Source organism: Cupressus sempervirens, chromosome 2 (genome assembly GCF_028749045.1).
Source record: "Cupressus sempervirens isolate cs-2001-9-10 chromosome 2, ASM2874904v1, whole genome shotgun sequence".
Classification (NCBI taxonomy): Eukaryota; Viridiplantae; Streptophyta; class Pinopsida; order Cupressales; family Cupressaceae; genus Cupressus; species Cupressus sempervirens.
The window spans coordinates 152,536,598-152,555,485 of NC_143119.1; the positions used below are offsets into that span (position 1 = coordinate 152,536,598).

Here is an 18,888-nt window from a genome sequence, read left to right on the forward strand (position 1 = left end):
ACAACAAAATTGCCTTCTAAATTGCACGCAGGTTGCAGACTGATCTTTATCTTTTGGCGTGGAACAACAGACAGTACAGAAAATTTAATTTGATTTGATTGGTACCCAAATGAAAATGAAAATTAATGCGCCATCCACATTTCAGTTTACACTTCACTATTCAGCGGGTTGCGTATGATTCTTAGGCAGCCTCATTGTTGCCAGGCTTCATATTCACGTATGCCATGAAACGGAAAGCCCGTGGCCGATTGGTGGAATATTGTGGACGGATGCGATGTCTTCGATGGTCGTCCATCCCCCTTAAACAATGACAATCGTTGATTTAAGAAAACAGGCCCTCCTCTTCATATAGAAAACGCCTACGGCGTAATTAGCATAAAATAAATATATATTACTATTAATTTGAAGATATGCAAAATGTAATTAAATGAATGAACTCTTTTTATATTATTTATTGAAACTATAACTCAATATTTAAACAACTCTTCCAAATTTATTAACTAGCACTTGTACCTGCGGGTCCAAGATACGCCGATTAAATGCAGAGAATGAGGTGTATATGAAGCATCGTAAGATTATTACTGGAATTGCGCATGGAAGTACGACTTAAACATATGTAAATGACGTTGCTGTGTTCTGTATAAGTTTTGTTACTTTGCATTTAGTAAAGAGCCATCTAACTGCAGTAACAAGCAGTTAAGTCTAGAATAGCCATCATAGGTTTTTCCCTGCCGTGAGAAATAGAGTTTCCTCTGTTGCCAAAAAAAAAACAGAGATTCTCTTTTTTCGTATATCCTCTGTGTGACCAGTTGAACTCAGTTGAACTTTCTTTCTTTTATTGTGCATTGGTTTATTTGTTTGACACTCCCATGATCCTCTACTTTAATAATCTCAGAAGTTAGATATGAGTACCAACAAATGAGATTGACCGAGCACTAGTCAGCTCAACCATTAGTTATGGTAGATGATTTGCTGAAATTGTTATCTCAGTTGCACTGTTTGTATGCTTGCGCAACTTTTTCTGAACCGTTTGCCAAGAAGTTGAATTTGAGGAAATGTCAGTCTCCTGTGAATCAAATGCAGAAAGATGTGTGGAAGGCTGTGCCTGGAATTTCTCTGTAACTCCTGCAGGAGTTTGTGACATAACTCTTGCCACAGACAGATATGGATTAGATACAGCAGAAGTGGCTAGCTGGGAAATGAAATCTGGATGCTTGACAGGAGATATGCCATCTGTAAACTGTGAATTAGTTCCCTGTATTTTCTGGAAATGTGAATATTTTTACTCTGCAGGAATGCAACTTTGGGAAGCAATAATCTTATCACATGCTTCTTCAAGAAGGTGGCCATTCAGACTTAACAGAGCACGCATCTCAGCAGAACGCACAAGTTGAATAGGTTTGTGACTCCTCAAACTTAATACATCTCGATTGGCCCCATATCTAAGTAAGACAGCAGCACATGTAAGATGATCATTTTTCACAGCATAATGTAGAGGGGTCTCTTTTGTTCCTGTCAGAACATTTATACATCCCCACATGATTCGTTATAATTATGAGAAGGGCTTCAAGGTGGCCATGACCTGCAGCTGTATGTACACGAGTTGCCCCAGTATTGTTTCCAGATGTAACAGATGCACCAGCTTCTAGAAGTCTTTCAACAACTCTACAGTTTACAATGCACCTATTGAAAGATGTCGCTTGTTTCAAGGCCCAATGAAGAGCCGTGTTTCCATCGGTATCTGTAGCATTGACTGGGACAGAAGAAGCCAGCAGAATATTGATAAGTTCAGGATCATTTGCCTGCACAGCTCGAATCAAAGGTGGCTGACAATTTTTTGCATGTGCACTCCAGCTTTGGACAAACTGAAGAATGCATTCTAATATTTTTCTTGCAACTCTATAGTTCTGCTTCAGTGAATCGTGATTGCCTTTGCATTTACCAGATGTCATTGTAGATTCTGTTGCTATATTGCCAGTTTTTCGACAAGCATCTCCTTCACTTAAATTTGAACAATATTTTGAATTTATTTCTTCCCATTCAGTGGCATCTTTCCTGAACTTTATTTCTGGATTATCTTCATCCCGATCCCCTGGAGTCCTCAAGTTCAGCACTTCTGACACATACTCCTCCAAATTGGTTGTCTGACCTTTCGCAAGATTGTGCAGTCCTTCATCTAGGCTATTAGGAGATGGGGAGACCAGTACCTTCTCTAACATGTAATCAAGTATTGGTCCTCCAGACTCTATCTCAAATTCTGAACTTCTCATCACAGTGTTTATGATTGACCTTCTGACATGTAATAGGGCAACTAATGGTAAAGTTAAATTTTTAGCAAGTTTGAATGCCAAAGCAACAAGAGCATCTTTGCTATTGCACTTTATTCCAAGAGTTTTCAATACTTTTAAATCCTTCTCCCCAATTTTTTTAACAATTTCAGAAGCATCTGTAGATAATTCCCAGTCCAAATCTAGATTAGGACTCAATAAAGCTTCTTCGAGAGGCGTCATTGAATGCCTATTTAAAAGAAACAAATTAGCTGCCTTCTACAAAAGGAAATCCACAGATCTATGTTTATGGCAAAAACTTGCACTATGCAAACCTGAGCGCTGATCAACTTCATCAACAGCATCAATACCTACGGGGCTTCAAGTGCACAAGCATAATGAAATATTTTTCTGGCTAAGTTGGGGAACTCATCAGTCTCTTTTGAAACATTTGTCTTGTTCTTTTTCCCTTTTTTGCTTCAAGGTATTTGTTTCCATATTCCTTTCACTCAGTAAGGCCTCCTCTAAATCATCTGGATTATCTTCTTCCACAAGCCTAGCAATATTTGGTTTCAATAATGTCTTTAACTTTATCTTCATAGTTTCTATATCTGGAATTTGGAGACTTGGGCATTCCTCTGTATTTTCCTCCACTTTTCTCATTTCCTCTGCGAGATATGCAAACATTTCTGCCAGAAAGTCCTGCAATACAAAGATTGCCTTTCCCCAGACAAAACTCAGTGTAAGGAAACTTGGCAATAAAGAATATAACCGTTTCCACATAACCCATAATAGATTTAAAATAAACACGGAATTAAAATCCACATGCAAGAGAATAGACAACATACCCATAAAATGTGACACAAGATATACCCTGGGAAACCCTCATTGAGGGAAAAAACCCAGCCTCCAAAAGCATCCATCACCATGTATTATTCAGCAAAAAATACCATTGCCATACAACCATGGAAGCCTTCATGGCCATAGCCACAACCGAGAAAACTATGTGAACAAGCATGAATCCACACATCCCATGCCATGCTTTCAACCTTCACAAATGCTCCCTTGGCTAACCTATCAAGCCTTGTCCAGCTCGACTCTTGCCTTTTGTCTTCTCCTTGTCATTCTCTCACTCTCTACAACAACTACCCTTGTGGCTGCTTATATAGTAGCAAGTCCCACAAAACCACTAAGTGGTATTACATAAACCATGTGCTACCTAACCCACTGACCCCACATTTAATATTGGGCATTTAATTCTTTTCCCCAATATTAAATAATTACATGAAATATTTTCACAATGTTACAATACAACTCATCAAGAATATTCCATGGGAATCTTTACATGTTGCACGTCCATCTAGGCACAACATAAAATAAAATAATAAAATAACAATATTATGCAATGTGTGCAACACCCATTATCTCAACAATCTCCCACTTGTTGTATACATTGCATAGGGTCAATTCGTAGCCACATAAATGAACAAGGGAACAATCCCTCCTAGCACATCCACCATCATGGATCAAAATAAACCAAGTGCTCCATCCTGGTACCCGCAACAAAATCAAAGTATCTAGCATCTCGAACATGAATGATCTCACCTCCTATTATGCCACTACCACTGGACATACATAGAAGCCATCCAAAGAGAAAACCACCCAACCTATCACATTAGAAGATCATAAAATCCTGTACCAACTGAAATTTCAAGCACAAACAACCTGATCCAAAGGTAATCACATGTATCCGTAATTGTCAAAATATTCATAACTGAAATAGCACCCACAGCAAAGTGCCAAACCCATCCAACTATCCATACCTCAAAGGTATAACAAGTGAATCTTATATCACCAACATATCCAATCTGCAACCTGCAATCACAAGCCTCAAGAGCAATACCTACCACATATATACCAAGAAGCTCCTACTGCAAAAGATAATGTCAAATCTATAACCAATCCACTCAACACATCTCAAAGAAGTGAATCCATGTAGTATCAAGGACATCCACAATACATAATCCAATATCCTGCAAGAATGACTCTCATAACAAGTCTCCAATGCTCTCCCAAGTTCACCACAACCAACAGAGGAAAGAGATAAATGAACAACCATGTCATCTCTCACATGACATACATGAGCACAAACCAGTGATCACAATCTCTAACCAATCTCAAATTCAATGTAAGCAAAACTGAACATCTAAGAAGATAACCAAGAGTAGAGAAACCATGCAAATCATAACCTGTATCATGTCCTTTTACACACACTTCTAGATGTAAACTGTGCAAGTATGATCTCCTCCATAAAACCCCAACAAGAAGCCTCAACAACACCCAAACCATACCATATAACTAATCATGGATGTAAGCCTCTCACAAGAAGATCAAACTCAATAATACCATTCCTAATCCAAGGAAAATGCCCAATATAAAACCATCTCCCAAACTCAACCAGCATAACAACATATGCACATGGAGATAACCAATGCTAAACCATCTCTCAAATGAACCCTCCAGAACTAAATCATGTACCATAGCTCAAGATCCATATCCATGAAAGACAAGCATAAATAAAATGCAACTGAGAGAAAAAAATGGGCTATACCTCTCAAGTAGCAAACTGCCGAGTAGACCAAGAGTGGGGAATGAGAATGCTCATCAAGATACCCAAGTCTCCAACCAAGACTCATCTAAGAACAATCTCCTCTCAAGTCCATATCAGGTGACTGCCCCTCGGACTTCCTGTTGAAACCATCAACCGTCTCAACAAATACTTCTCTAATCCAAGAGAAATCAGCGTCACCACTGTCTCTAAGTATCCATGAGCACCTGTAACCAATCAATCCATGCCAACTCCAAATGCAACATAGCAATATCATGAAGTATCCAGCTTATGATCAGTGTACTCAATACCAAGAAACTAAACCAAGATCAATGTCAAAGTTCCAACCATGGCCTCAGGAACATAAACATGACAACATGATCTAACCATCTCAACCAAAGAGATAACATGCTCCACATGAACATACCATAACATGTCACAACTCTAAACGCGTATCAAGAGTATACCATGACATAATAATGAAACCATCCTCATACCAAGGATAACATGCCAAATAAAAGCATAAACCACACATTTGCCAAGAACCCTGTGAGTCCTCAAGATGCAACCATCTCCACACACCATGAAGAAAACCATCTCCACATACCAGGAAGAACCATCTCCACATACCATGAAGATAACCAAGAACTCCATGAGTCCTCAAGATCTAACCATCTTCACACACCATGAAGATAACAAGTGCACCATGCAAATGTCAAAGATGCTTCTGCAGCAACAGGATCTAAGACAAACCTTCAACATCTGCAAACACTCAATAAATATATCAATGCCAACAACTCCCACTCAACCGTGGTACCAAGTCACCTATGGCATCATAAAATCCATCTCCTATATGAAGATCCAAACCAAACCAGGAACTAATCCTACACTGTCATCCCATCACTGTCACAAGCTCCCACTAAATCGTGTATCCAAGCTATCCATGACATCATGATGAAAACCCATCTTCTAACCATGAGAATCAACCAAGGCATCAAACCATCAAAGAACTCAAAGTGCACATCATGAGCTCCTCAAAAGAAATTAAATAACCATGATCCTCAACCAAGAAGATATACCACCATAACTAAATCAGAAATCCAAGCTAATGAACATCAAGGATGTACCTGTATATCCAATCATGTCATGCCAAAATTCATGACACCATGATCACATCCATGAACCGAGCATCTGGCTCTCAAAGTATGTCCAACCTGTCAGCATAGTCAACCACAATCCTCCACCATGACTGTACCTGGTAACAACATCTATTCCCTTCTACATGAAGAATAAAATCAGCAAATCATGTGACTCAGGGCATAAACAACCCAAATCCAAGCCACCAATCTGAATATGCATCAATAATGAAAGATCAATGGGCAAAGACAACCCATAACCAAGCTATAAATGCAACCTGTAAGTATAGACCGCTTACAACACTGCACAACTTGTAGACCCAACAAGTCATCATGCATATCCAAACCAAACACTGATAACCATATCATCATGAGACCAATCTGAAATATGAACTGAGTATACAATGACATCAAAACTTAAATCTCCAATGCCATAAACTCACAATATTACCATAGTCAAAATATACCTATAAACTGTTCAGATCAATATATCACCAAATAAATCATACCAAACCTGCACAAAATCTGAACCAATGTGTAGAGCTCTCCAAGAGCTTTCCGTTGACTACTCGAAGTCCAAAATCCGACTCCGTATGCCCAAGTTATGCCCCAATCCGTGCTTAAAATAAATAACATCTGACTTTAGGGCTCTCAAAACCTGACAAAATATCAAAATCATAGAACCAAACCTACACCATCTTGTAGTGCTCTGAATTAGCTTTCCAACGCCTATAAGAACTCTGAAATCTGATATTCTGAGAGAAAGTTATGGCTGTTTTACTAAAACTGTCTTTTTACCATTTTCAGTACGATTTTTTATTTTTAATTTTTTCAGTGACGAAAATTCCGACGGGATTAAATTTGACGGCCATCATGGGTTGAAATAAAAAAAAACTCTTTTATTTCTTTTGAACATGGCCAAACTAGGGCATATTATATATCAAAATTTATGGAAATGTCGACCCGGATTCAATGGTGAGGTCTGTTTTTACCCAGGAGGTCATTTCTACATGCTACCCCCCAAAACCCTCATTTAAAATGAAACACCCGAAAAACTCTTTTGTCCAACAATTTCACATGCCCAAATCTTTTAACATCCCATCATAACAGCAAACCCAAAACCCTCAGATCTGCAATAAATCATTCATATATCTTGCCCTTATTTCTTTTTTTTTTATCCTCTCATGCATTTCCATGGATTCAATCTAGGGTTATAATAATAAAACCATAACTCTGATACCACTTGTAAGGAAACTTGGCAATAAAGAATATAACCGTTTCCATATAACCCATAATAGATTTAAAATAAACACGGAATTAAAATCCACATGCAAGAGAATAGACAACATACCCATAAAACGTGACACAAGATATACCCTGGGAAACCCTCATTGAGAGAAAAAACCCAGCCTCCAAAAGCATCCATCACCATGTATTATTCAGCAAAAAATACCATTGCCATACAACCATGGAAGCCTTCATGGCCATAGCCACAACCGAGCAAACTATGTGAACAAGCATGAATCCACACATCCCATGCCATGCTTTCAACCTTCACAAATGTTCCCTTGGCTAACCTATCAAGCCTTGTCCCGCTCGACTCTTGCCTTTTGTCTTCTCCTTGTCACTCTCTCACTCTCTACAACAACTACCCTTGTGGCTGCTTATATAGTAGCAAGTCCCACAAAACCACTAAGTGGTATTACATAAACCATGTGCTAAAACCATGTGCTACCTAACCCACTGACCCCACATTTAATATTGGGCATTTAATTCTTTTCTCCAATATTAAATAATTACATGAAATATTTTCACAATGTTACAATACAACTCATCAAGAATATTCCATGAGAATCTTTACATGTTGCACGTCCATCTAGGCACAACATAAAATAAAATAATAAAATAACAATATTATGCAATGTGTGCAACACCCATTATCTCAACACTCAGGCACCAGAATTGATATTTCTAGAATCAATTTTTCAGATATTATTTTTGAATGAGCTACAAATACCTCCTGCAAAACAACAAAAGACCCATTATGTTCATGACTACAGCAAGAGATATTTGTAACATTACATATATGTGACAAGGTGTATGGAAGAAAGAAATAACAATGGAATGCTAACATAAAATGCAGAATTAGAAAGTTCAATCATCTCAAGCATTCAGTCCAATGAAAAAATATTACAACAGTGTCGGCTGCAGCATGAACCAAGGAGTCATCTGATTAAGCTATGGTAGCTGAATACAAAAGGCTGTTGGAATTTATTGATACTATCTTATTTCTAAGACCATTTGATCTGAATACACAGATTGTTGATTTTTAAAAGAAAACACAAGCTTTATACTTGAAACAACTCACGTCGTTTCCCAATATTATTTATTGTTTATTGTATTGGACGTCACCATCCAATCAGTCTTTGATCAGTATTAAGTTGTTAGAATATCAACAGCTTTGCTAAGAGCATAAAACTAGGAAAGACTGGCCAATAGAGTTAAGCTAAGTTGCCAATTTGAATTCCAGTTCAGCAACGGATACAGGTTTCAGATATGGGCAGGAAAGTCCAAGGGTACAGCTTCAGGATCATCTGTAAACACACACACACACACATTTTTCATATATATGTTCAAACTTCGAAGTTATAAATATCAAAAGAAGAGTAACAATCATAAATCCATAATTGCCAATAAAATTGTAAATAAAACACCTCATATATCATATTCATAATTTGTGAAAATCCAAAAACTCATTTCAAAATTTTATTACAAAATGTGAATCCAAATTACAATTGACATTTAATATTCATATTTTCTTCATTAGATGCCTTAGACACAATTTTGGATACTTCATATTTTGCTTCTAAATGAATTTGGACATCACAAATATTGTAGCCCTCTACCAAATTCATCTTGGCCCAAATCCATAATCACTAATATAGACCTTACTTATAGGGAAGGATAATTTTTTTTATACAATAACCACTATTGAGGGAACCATGGATTTGAGATGTGTCCATCAAGAGTAAAACTCGTTGAACCGAGTCTGAAGGTAGCAGCCCTGCATATTGCAGAGTTTCAAAATGCTTATGGGAGATCTGTGTGAGAGATATAAAGCAATATGGCTACACAGTGTCAGTGGCTCTGTTACATCTATGTTAAGACATGCAAGATCTAAACAAAAAAAATACACACGTAAACAGAAAGCTTTTGACAACTTGATGTTTTCTAGTCTTTGTATTAACTAATTTGTGATTAAGTTAATTGGATGTTTAGTCAGAGTGCATACTACATATTGATGACGGCAAAAATAATAGTAAACAATGGCAGGGGATGCACATCAGCTGGTAGTGGCCACAAAAGGAGTTATTTTCAGCACATGACATCGGCTGATGAAGTTTTTTCAAGAAATGGATTTCCCATCCACAATGCCTGTACGCCATTGCAAACAGGTTGCAGGGCTTAAAAATGTGAAACGGTCTATATTCCTAGCATTTGTTGCAACTAATTTAAGATAGAGAGGCCCTCAATAGATATCGTGAATATATATTTTGGTCCCAAGAAGATTGCAGTTGCTAATCATTGAAATAAGAACTATGACTAGAAATTATGGTTATGATCTATGGACTGTTTCTGAATTTAAACCTGATAGAACTAATTGTCTTTTACTCACAATAAACATTAAAAGGCTTAATATCAGAGATATAATGAGAATTTAAAAGTAATGCATATTTTATTTCATATGCATGCACATATTTTGATGTCTGCTTCGACACTGCCCTTGGATACTTCCTGGGTGCCTGGTTCAACCCACCAAGAACCCATTTGTGACCCACAGAGAACCCAAGCACCCAGGAACAACCCAAGAAGATCCCAGGAAGAACCAGCACTAGGACCTAGGCTTAAATAGCGGAACCGGTAACTCATGAATTTGGAATTAATTTCAACGTTGACATCAAAAAATATAATAATTTCACTCAAAGACAGGTTTCTCATGCCAAAAACAGATTAAGATATGGATTATCCGGATCCCTAGCACTGATCCAAGTAACAAACAAAATTCTTTAATTATTTTGTATAGATGAAGCATTGACAAAGGAGAGTTTGACCTAAATTTTAACAAATTAAAAACAGACAAAATAATAGTCCCTCCTCAAATCTGGCAATTCCCTTAAAAACGAAAAGGCACACTCTCGTGTCCTTAAGAGGAAGGCTCCCCAAAATATTCTTGAGCTTCCAGAAAGTGTGGACTGTAAACCAATAAGAATCAATTATGCCTGAAACAGTTCAAACCCTGTGAAAGGTTGTACCAAACAAAAATAGAATTCTAAAAATAATATTTCAGGTAAGTCATCCACAAGCACCATTAACCCAAAACAAAATCAAACACTTAAATCCATCCACCAACTGGTGTTTGGAAGTTATTTAATTTTAATCCCCATTACCACTAGTCAGTAAAAGACAGCTTACAATGGTAAAAAAACCATGAAATTCTATAGGAAAAGAAATCCAGGGATCTCAAATTGAACATTTTAGTTTTGAACTCTCACATTCGTCATCTTTCAAGTTCTGTAGAGGCTCCACTCAACAAAACTAGAGGCTGAATAAAATAATGGTTTAAACATTTACAGATATAAGTTATCTTAAATGGTAATAAAAATTCAAGTCCTGTAAAGTTCTCTACTAAATAAAACCAGAAATCTGAAAACAGTAGGTTAGTCTAAACTTTAAATTACCACAAGCACCAGTTAGCAAAAACACTGATCGACTTTTTAAATCCTGTGAGATTCTACACTGAAACAAAAGTAGTGGCCTCAATACAACATTTACATATTGACGGTTCACAAACAAAATTAATCAAAAAATGGTGGTCAAAAGATCAAATCATGTTTTTAGTTCTCCACTAAACAAAACACAGGGCATCATTGGTACATTTTGATTTAAACCTCAACAAACACCATTTTCCTTGGACACTAATCAACACTTTGAATCACGTGAAGGTCTCTACAAAGGAAACCCAGGGGGCAGAACAGCATTTTAGAGTTTAATCCTCACAAACACTTTCCACTTAACTTAAACAGTAATTAACAACTCAAATGTTTAAGTATCTGCAATAAACAAAATCAAGGCATCTCAATACTCTAAGCTTAACACAATAAATTCCCCAAGATCAAATATGTGATTCCCGACTTGATGAATTAAAGGTCTATTACCAGAAATCTACTTCAAATGCACACAAGCATTATCAATCAAAAAAAGTGTTTAGCAGTGCTCCGTATCATTAATCAAACAAAAAAAAGAAATCTCCTTACAAAATTCTAATTTGTATCCCCTTCCCAATCAATCAAAACAGTAACCTGTATTTCAAAAACAATAAGATGCTCTCCAGAACAAAGCTGCGAAGTCCAGATAAGACTCTGTTTTAGCTAGGACAGCTAGGACACTTACAACCAATATGGACTTCCTCTTATAACAACTGTTTACTTTTAAAAGTACCCGAAATTAAAACTGTTGAGGTCTTGACACAAATCTTATCTTAAATCTCACAGGCACCATTTGCCTTGTGCAATAATCAGAAGTACAGTCCTCTAAAGATATCTGTGAAACCAAACAAGAGCATTTAAATATAAATAATATAGTTTGAATCCCTACAGGCACTAGCTCTAGTTTAAATCACCAATAAACGAAACAGGTCTATCTCAATTTTAAAATTCTGCTTTAAATCACCAAAAGCACCGTTTATCTCAGCCACCTGGAGATGTGAGATACATGTACTGATAAAGGGGCGGGGACTCTGTTCAAATCAGGGTACATAACTAACTGACTAGGCACACATCGGTATTTTATACAAGTTAAAACTAGTCACCAAAGAATGTAGATACAGAGAGGCATACTCATCGTACCTACATTAGAGTTCCCTAATGAACCTACCATGTAATGTTTAAACTTACACAATTGAAACGAGAAACAAATTTTATTTCAAATGGATTGTGGAAATCTGATAATGTGAATGTTTAAACAGTTCAAACAGTGTTAGATTCTCCACTAAATAAAAGATAATGTGAATGTTTAAACAGTTCAAACAGTGTTAGATTCTCCACTAAATAAAAGCAGGGACAACAAGCCAAGATATCTCAACATATCATTTTAGTGTAAACCTTAACAAGCACTACCTCCAGCCCAAAAACTCTTGGGCTCTCCACTAAACAAAACAAAAGGTCTAAAGAAAAAAGGGGGTCTCTTTTAACTTCAAGCACGTGCAACAATTACTCAACAAAATCAGCGGTGGACTATAAATCCTCCACAAAACAAAACTAGGGCAATCAGCAAAATTTATAATTGAAACCCCACGTGTAGCATTTAGCAAAGGCAACGACCCACAGGTTCAGATCTTAATATGCTTTCCACTAAAACTAACACAAGAGTCCCAATCATAGTGGCTTCCACATCTTCCAATCAAATTCCTACAGACATCATTAAACTTAAGTTTGCATCTTCTTCAGCCCTCCACAGAACAAAACCGGAGGCAGGAATACAACATTTGAGCTCAACTCCCCACAAATAACATTCATCAAAAGCAGTTATCTCTGTTGCAAATCCACTGAAGCTTTTCACTTCGAAAAAAAATATAGGTTTAATTAAAACATTTCAGTTTGAAGCGCCAGAAACGTCATTCATCCAAAACACATGTTCAAAAGTTCAAACCATCTTGAGCTCTCACGGATAAACATTCTACCTCAATAAGCTTCCATTTAAGTTAAGACATTTAATCTCTACCCGGGTTTACACATGCTACAATCATAAACCGAAAGCCCAAATGACCATGCAGAAAATTTACATTGCAGTAGTAACCCCACTAATCCCGTAGATAACAAAAAATGAGCTCGGCATGCAGCTAAAACATTGAACCAGACAGCACTGACCCTAATTTCCGTTTTCCTCAGAATTCAAATAACACCCAAAAAAAAAAAACGACATAAATTTCCATCGACATGCCAACAATGTAAGACAAAATGACGATCCAAACACCGTGCCGAGCACAAAACATCAGAGCACAGCAACCCTTGAATTCCTATTCTCCGTCCCATTAAAGGAAACATAGAGAAAACGTGAGTAACTTACTGATTGCATAGAATGTATACTACTGAAAATTCTCCTCTCTTCCTCTTTGTAGCTGCAGCTTTCTCTCTTCTTTCCTCTTTCTTTCTTCTTGATTTCCTTGCTTTGGCTAGCCTAGTGACAAAAATGCAGTAGAAGTGATGTTCCTTTGGACCGAGTCATACACAACAGAAAGTACAAAACTTGCTCCAAAACTTTCAAATTTGAAGCTTTTATATGGGTTTGGGTTTTCCACTTCATCAAATGCAGAAAAAATGGGGAAAAAATGAACAATCACTTACCATAATTTCCATGAGGGGTACCCACAAGCCTTATAGAGACTACTCTTCGTAACAGCTCGCCGAGGTTGTCAGTGATTCCAGCATGGAAATCGTTCAAATTCAACACATTTTCTTCTAAGCTACAACAAAACCTTTTATAATCTCCTTTCCCTGTATATTTCTCAAGGAATTTTGATGTGGTGCACTGGACGCCCAAACAATATTGTGGCTCTTCGACGATTGCCGGGATTTTTTTGTTTGAAGATTTTGATGTTGTGAAGCAAATGCCCAAACAATATTGTGTTCTTTACCAATTTCTTGAATTCTTTTTGAAAATTTTGATGTGGAAAAGAAAATTCCCTAAAGATATTGTATTATCTACCAATTCCCTGAAATCTGAAAGTACATTGATATGGTAAAGGGGATGCCGGAAGAGGCATTTTATAGACTGGGGTATGTTTGCATTGCGTCCAATTCATTGTGATCAGCTAGCAGCAGTTTCTTAGCGGCTATTTTGGCGGTGCCCGGAAAGCAAATCTGCCTCACGAAATATTTGGACGGTATGATGTTTTTAACGGCATAAGACAACTTCTCAGCGCAAGACAATTTTCCGCCAGTGGGCAATACACTGAAAATTTATATCATACCCACAGTGACCAAGTACCTGTTGAAACTGGATAGAATTCATTCCCGCAAAAGCAAAGGAAGTTCTCTGGATTGGAAATATCATACCCACAATGACCACCGCTTGATTTACAACTGATACACTTCTGAAACAACGGGTTTGCTGTAATATCCCAATGTTGCCACAACAACACCAACTGAAACGGTGGTCGCCCAGCCCACATTAATCTTGCTGCCTCCGTGCCCAAAGCATGCATCGCATGGTTAGAAGAAGTAAAAATCCTAACACCACGGCGACAGCAGTAACAATCCAAGCATCTCGGTGGCTTCTGGTGGCCGGAACAATGGTCGAGAAGGCACGCGGCTAAAAATCCGTTCCAAGCAGCTCCGTGTCGAACGCCAGGCATTCAAATCTCGGGCTGAACCATTTGCCGAGCCGAACAGGACACTTCCCGGCAAAGGAACCCCAGACAAGTAGCCTATCGGCTAAAAAAATGTACGTAGCAATCTCTATCTTCGATACTTCAGATAGGCTAAGACGAGACTAATCCTTCTAGCGATGTACCAACACAAGCCTCATGTGCTAACGACCCGCATCAAGATGTACTATTTTACTATAATAAGAGTAAAAATTTACGGAAAAAGTCATGCCATTCATAGCTTTTGCTAATTAGGAAGCAAAGATATTGATATATGCCTTAAATAGGAGGCATGTTCAATTTCCAATTATTTCGGCAACAAGTGCTCAACTAGTGTGGCATGACAGTAAAACTAGCTATATATTCGAGGCGCATATTTTTATTTAATCTCAAAGTTATTTTAATCGAAGTTGGGATTAATGAAAATAAAAATAGGCGCCTCGAGAACGATTACTCTCGGCGTAATATATATAGAGGTATATATAGCTAGTGGCAGTCGCGACCCAATAGGAAAAATATTTACTTTTTATTTTTTATTTTGATAAGGTTACTATAAAATTGTTAATTAATTTTTAATTAGAGTTGTATGAAGTTAGTATAAAATTATGCTTCAAAATATTTTTAAAAATTTAATATAAGGAGTTTAATATATATTAAAAATATATTTTTTATTTTTGAAATATTGTAATGTAAAATGTTATAGTCATACATAGATATATGGTTAGGGACAAAGTTACCATTATAGTTAATGTTAACCTTAGGGATAGAATTAGGGTTAGGGTTAGCATTAGAGTTAGGGTTGGAGTTAGGGTTAGGGTTTGAGCTATGGTTAAGGTTAGGGATAGAGTTATGGTTATGGTTATTGTTAGAGTTATGGTTATGGTTTAGATTAGAGTTATGTTTATGGTTAAGGTTAGGGTTAATGTTATGGTCATGGTTAAGGTTAGGGTTAGAGTTATGGTTATGGTTATGATTAGGGTTAGTGTTAGGGTTATAGTAAGGCTAACGTTAGAGTTATGCTCATGGTTAAGGCTAGGGTTAGAGTTATGCTTATAGTTAGGGTTAGGGATAGGATTAGAGTCCAATTATGGTAGAGTTAGAATTAGGGTTAGAGTTAGGTGTAGAGTTATGTTTATGGTTAAGGTTAGGGTTAGAGTAATGCTCATGGTTAAGGTTAGGGTTACGGTTAAGGTTTGAGTCAAATATTATTTTAAATTTAATATAAGGAGTTTAATTTAGATAAAAATATATATTTTATTTTTGGGATATTGTAATGTAAAATGTTATAGTCATACGTAGATATATGGTTAGGGACAAAGTTAGGGTAAGGGTTTGAGCTAGGGTTAAGGTTAGGGTTAGGGTTAGATTCTAATTATGGTAGAGTTAGATTTATGGTTAGAGTTAGGGGTAGGGTTAAGGTAAGTGTTAGGATTAGAATTAGGGTTAAGATTAGGATTAGAGTTAGGGTTAGGATTAGGGTTATAGATAGGGTTAGGGTTAGGGTTATAGATAGGGTTAGGGTTAGGGTTAGGGTAAGGTTCTAGGTTAGGGTTAGGGCTAGGGTCAGGTTTAGGGTTAGAGTATGAGTTAGGGTTAGAGTTTGAGTTAGGGTTAGGGTTATAGTTTGAGTTAGGGGTAGACAGAGCATTATAATTTGGGTTAGGATTAGGGTTAGGTCTAGGGTTTGAGTTTGAGTTATGGTTAGAGTTAGGGTTAGAGCTAGAGCTAGAGTTAGAGTTAGGGTTAGAATTAGGGTTAGTTTTATGGTTTGAGTTACCAATAGAGTTAATTTTACAGTTGGGTTAATGTTAGAGTTAGGGTTAGGGTTAGAGTTTTGAGTCAAGGTTAGGGTTAGAGTTAGGGTTAGGGTTAAAATTAAAATCCAATTATGGTAGAGTTAGATTTACAGTTAGAGTTATGGGTAGGGGTAGGGTTACTCTTACAATTAGGGTTAGATTTAGATTTAGGGTTAGGGTTAGGGTTAGGTTTATATTTAGAGTTAGGGTTATATATAGAGAGAGTTATATCAATGTTAAGGTTAGGGTAAGGGGATTGAGTCAGGGTTAAGGTTAGAGTTAGGGTTAGGGTTAGGGTTTCAGTCAGGATTAAAGTTAGGGTTAGGGTTAGAGTCTAATTATGGTAGAGTTAGATTTACAAAAAGAGTTAGATTTAGGGTTAGAGTTAGGGGTAGGGTTAGGGTTAGGGTTAGGGTTAGAGATAGGGGTAGACAAAGGGTTAGGCTTAGGCTTAGGGTTAGGGTTAGGGTCAAGGTTAGGGTTAGGTTTAGGGTTAGAATATGAGTTACGGTTAGAGTTTGAGGTATAGTTAGGGCTATAGTTTGAGTTAGGGGTAGACAGAGTATTAGAATCCTAGCTACGATTAGGGTTAGGTTTTGGGTTACGGTTATGGTTACGGTTAAGGTTAGAGTTAGGTTTAGGGTTATAGTTATAGTTAGGGTTAAAGTCCAATTATGGTAGAGTTAGATTCAGGGTTACAGTTAGTGGTAGGGATAGGGTTACAATTATAGTTAGGGTTAGGGTTAGGGTTAGAGTTAGAGGAAGGGTTATATTTAGAAGTTTTCTTATGGTCACAGTTATAGTTAGGAGGGGAGTAAGGGTTGGGATTTTAGATTATATTTATTATTATATAAGGTGCCCTATATAATAATATGTATATTCCCACGCTCATGGATAAGGTTAGGGAAAGAAGTAGGACTGTGGTTATTAGTGTTACATTTAGAATTTCATTTAGGAGGGCATTGTGTGCTATTTTTCCCCCTATTCAACCCATCACTAATGTCTGCTCTGAGAGACCTTAAATGGGATAGGTTCTTTGCAGAGGGTTAACATCGCTAAAGTTGGCAGCTAACATTTTGTGTTGGCTCGGTTTCTTCATTGACCACGCTGGATCATTTTTTCTTGGTCGGGTTGATTCATGTTGCGAGATTCGATAACTCTTATTTCTTCGCGAGCTATCTTCCCATCTTCCCAAAAGTGCAAGATGTTGCCATGCATTCCCATTCTAACGTTTCTTTATATGCTAGTGTCTTCGAAACACTCTAAAGCCTAGAATTGCACAAGATGCTGCCATGCATCTCCATTTTGATGCATCGTCATGCTACATTGTTTCTTCAATTCTCTGAAGCCCAAAATTGCATCATGCTACCACGCATTGCCTTTCCAACATTTCCTCACTCCACAATGCTTTCATGAGTCTTTAAGACCCAAAATTGTGCCACATGGAGGGGGTTCACACCTTTTGTGCTATTTGCTTCGTTTGTTGGGAGGAATCTCTTCACTACATCTTAGTCATCCATTGGAAATAAAGCCAATCTTGATCGACGAATGTGACTTAATCCTTCATTGGGAGGAGTTTCGTCGTTGCATCTCAGTCATCCTTTTTGAGGGGAGAATCTACATCGACGGTTGTGACTTAATCCTTCATTGGTGAGGATTCACGATGCATCTATGCCGTCTATTTCGAGAGGAAGACCTTCATCGATGACCATCATTCATTTTTGGGGAAACCAAATTCCCCCTTGGGATCAACCTTGCATTTTTTGTGGGAGGTTAAGACATCATGTTATCTCTTTTCATAGTTTTTTGCCAGCGACATGAATGTCTTTCCTCTTCTTTCCATGAGTCTCCATTCTAGCGCCTCCTTAAGCTGCATTGTTTCTGCAATGCTCTAAAGCCCAAAATTGCATCATGCTACTACATGTCACCTTTATGAAATTTCCTCACTCTGTAGTGCTTTCGCAAGGCTCCAAGACCCAGAATTGTGCCATGTAGCGGGGGTCCCCACCTTTCGTGCTATGGTTACAATTTAGATTTTAGGGTTATGGTTAGAATCAAGGTCAATTCTAGAGTTTATAGAATATTTAGAGTTAAGATTAGGGATTAAATATACATGAGGGTTAGCATTGGGTTGTATGATAATTACAACTAGGATTATAGTTAGATATATCATTTAGATTAGGTTTTAGTCAGGCTTTAATTAGACTTAAGATTAGGGTGAGGATCAAGGTGAAGTCTATATTAGGGTTCATATCATGGTAGGATTGAAACTAATGTTAGGGTTAACATTGAAATTATGATTAGGGGTAAGGTGAAGATTTATATTTGGTCATGATTGTGGTTTGTGCTAGGATTAGGGTCTAAGCTATGATTAATTTTATGATTGTACCTTTAGGGTTAGGGTTTTGTTTAAGTTTATGATTATGGTTACAACTATGGTTTATGGTTCAAGTTTAAAGTTGGGAATGTGATTAGGATCAGGGATTAGTAAATTTTTTAAGAGTTCGGTTATAGGTTTACACCATGGTTAGGACCTTGGGACTGGATTTAGAGTTTAATATCATGGTTATCCATATAGGTAGGTTTAGGATTTTGATCAATATTTTGGAGTTTTTTTTTACATTATGGTTAAGGGTTAGATTTTAGGGTTAGGACT

At 37.2% G+C, this 18,888-nt stretch overlaps 1 protein-coding gene and 1 long non-coding RNA gene across 3 annotated transcripts; both read right to left on the minus strand.

The window, feature by feature from the left end:
• Positions 1-556: 556 nt before the first annotated feature.
• Positions 557-3,391, minus strand: LOC149571502 (uncharacterized). 2 transcript variants are annotated; one of them, XM_089813013.1, is made up of 2 exons: positions 3,116-3,391; positions 557-2,969 (listed from the first exon to the last, which is right to left on the minus strand). In XM_089813013.1, the coding sequence occupies exon 2, from the start codon at positions 2,508-2,510 to the stop codon at positions 1,473-1,475; it is 1,038 nt and encodes a 345-aa protein (XP_089669139.1). In that variant the 5' UTR covers positions 2,511-2,969; positions 3,116-3,391; the 3' UTR covers positions 557-1,472. The 2 variants fall into 2 exon arrangements, with proteins under 2 accessions (XP_089669139.1, XP_089669137.1); XM_089813011.1 differs by having other exon boundaries at positions 557-2,987.
• Positions 3,392-8,149: 4,758 nt separating this feature from the next.
• Positions 8,150-14,611, minus strand: LOC149571503 (uncharacterized). Its single transcript, XR_016359825.1, has 3 exons — positions 13,415-14,611; positions 13,137-13,247; positions 8,150-8,605 (listed from the first exon to the last, which is right to left on the minus strand). It is a non-coding gene; the product is annotated as an uncharacterized LOC149571503 (long non-coding RNA).
• Between the last annotated feature and the right edge of the window lie 4,277 nt (positions 14,612-18,888).

What these genes read in the sequence shown, in the direction of transcription:
- LOC149571502 (XM_089813013.1), bottom strand. Translation starts at nt 2,510, where the DNA reads ATGACGCCTCTCGAAGAAGCTTTATTGAGTCCTAATCTAGATTTGGAC.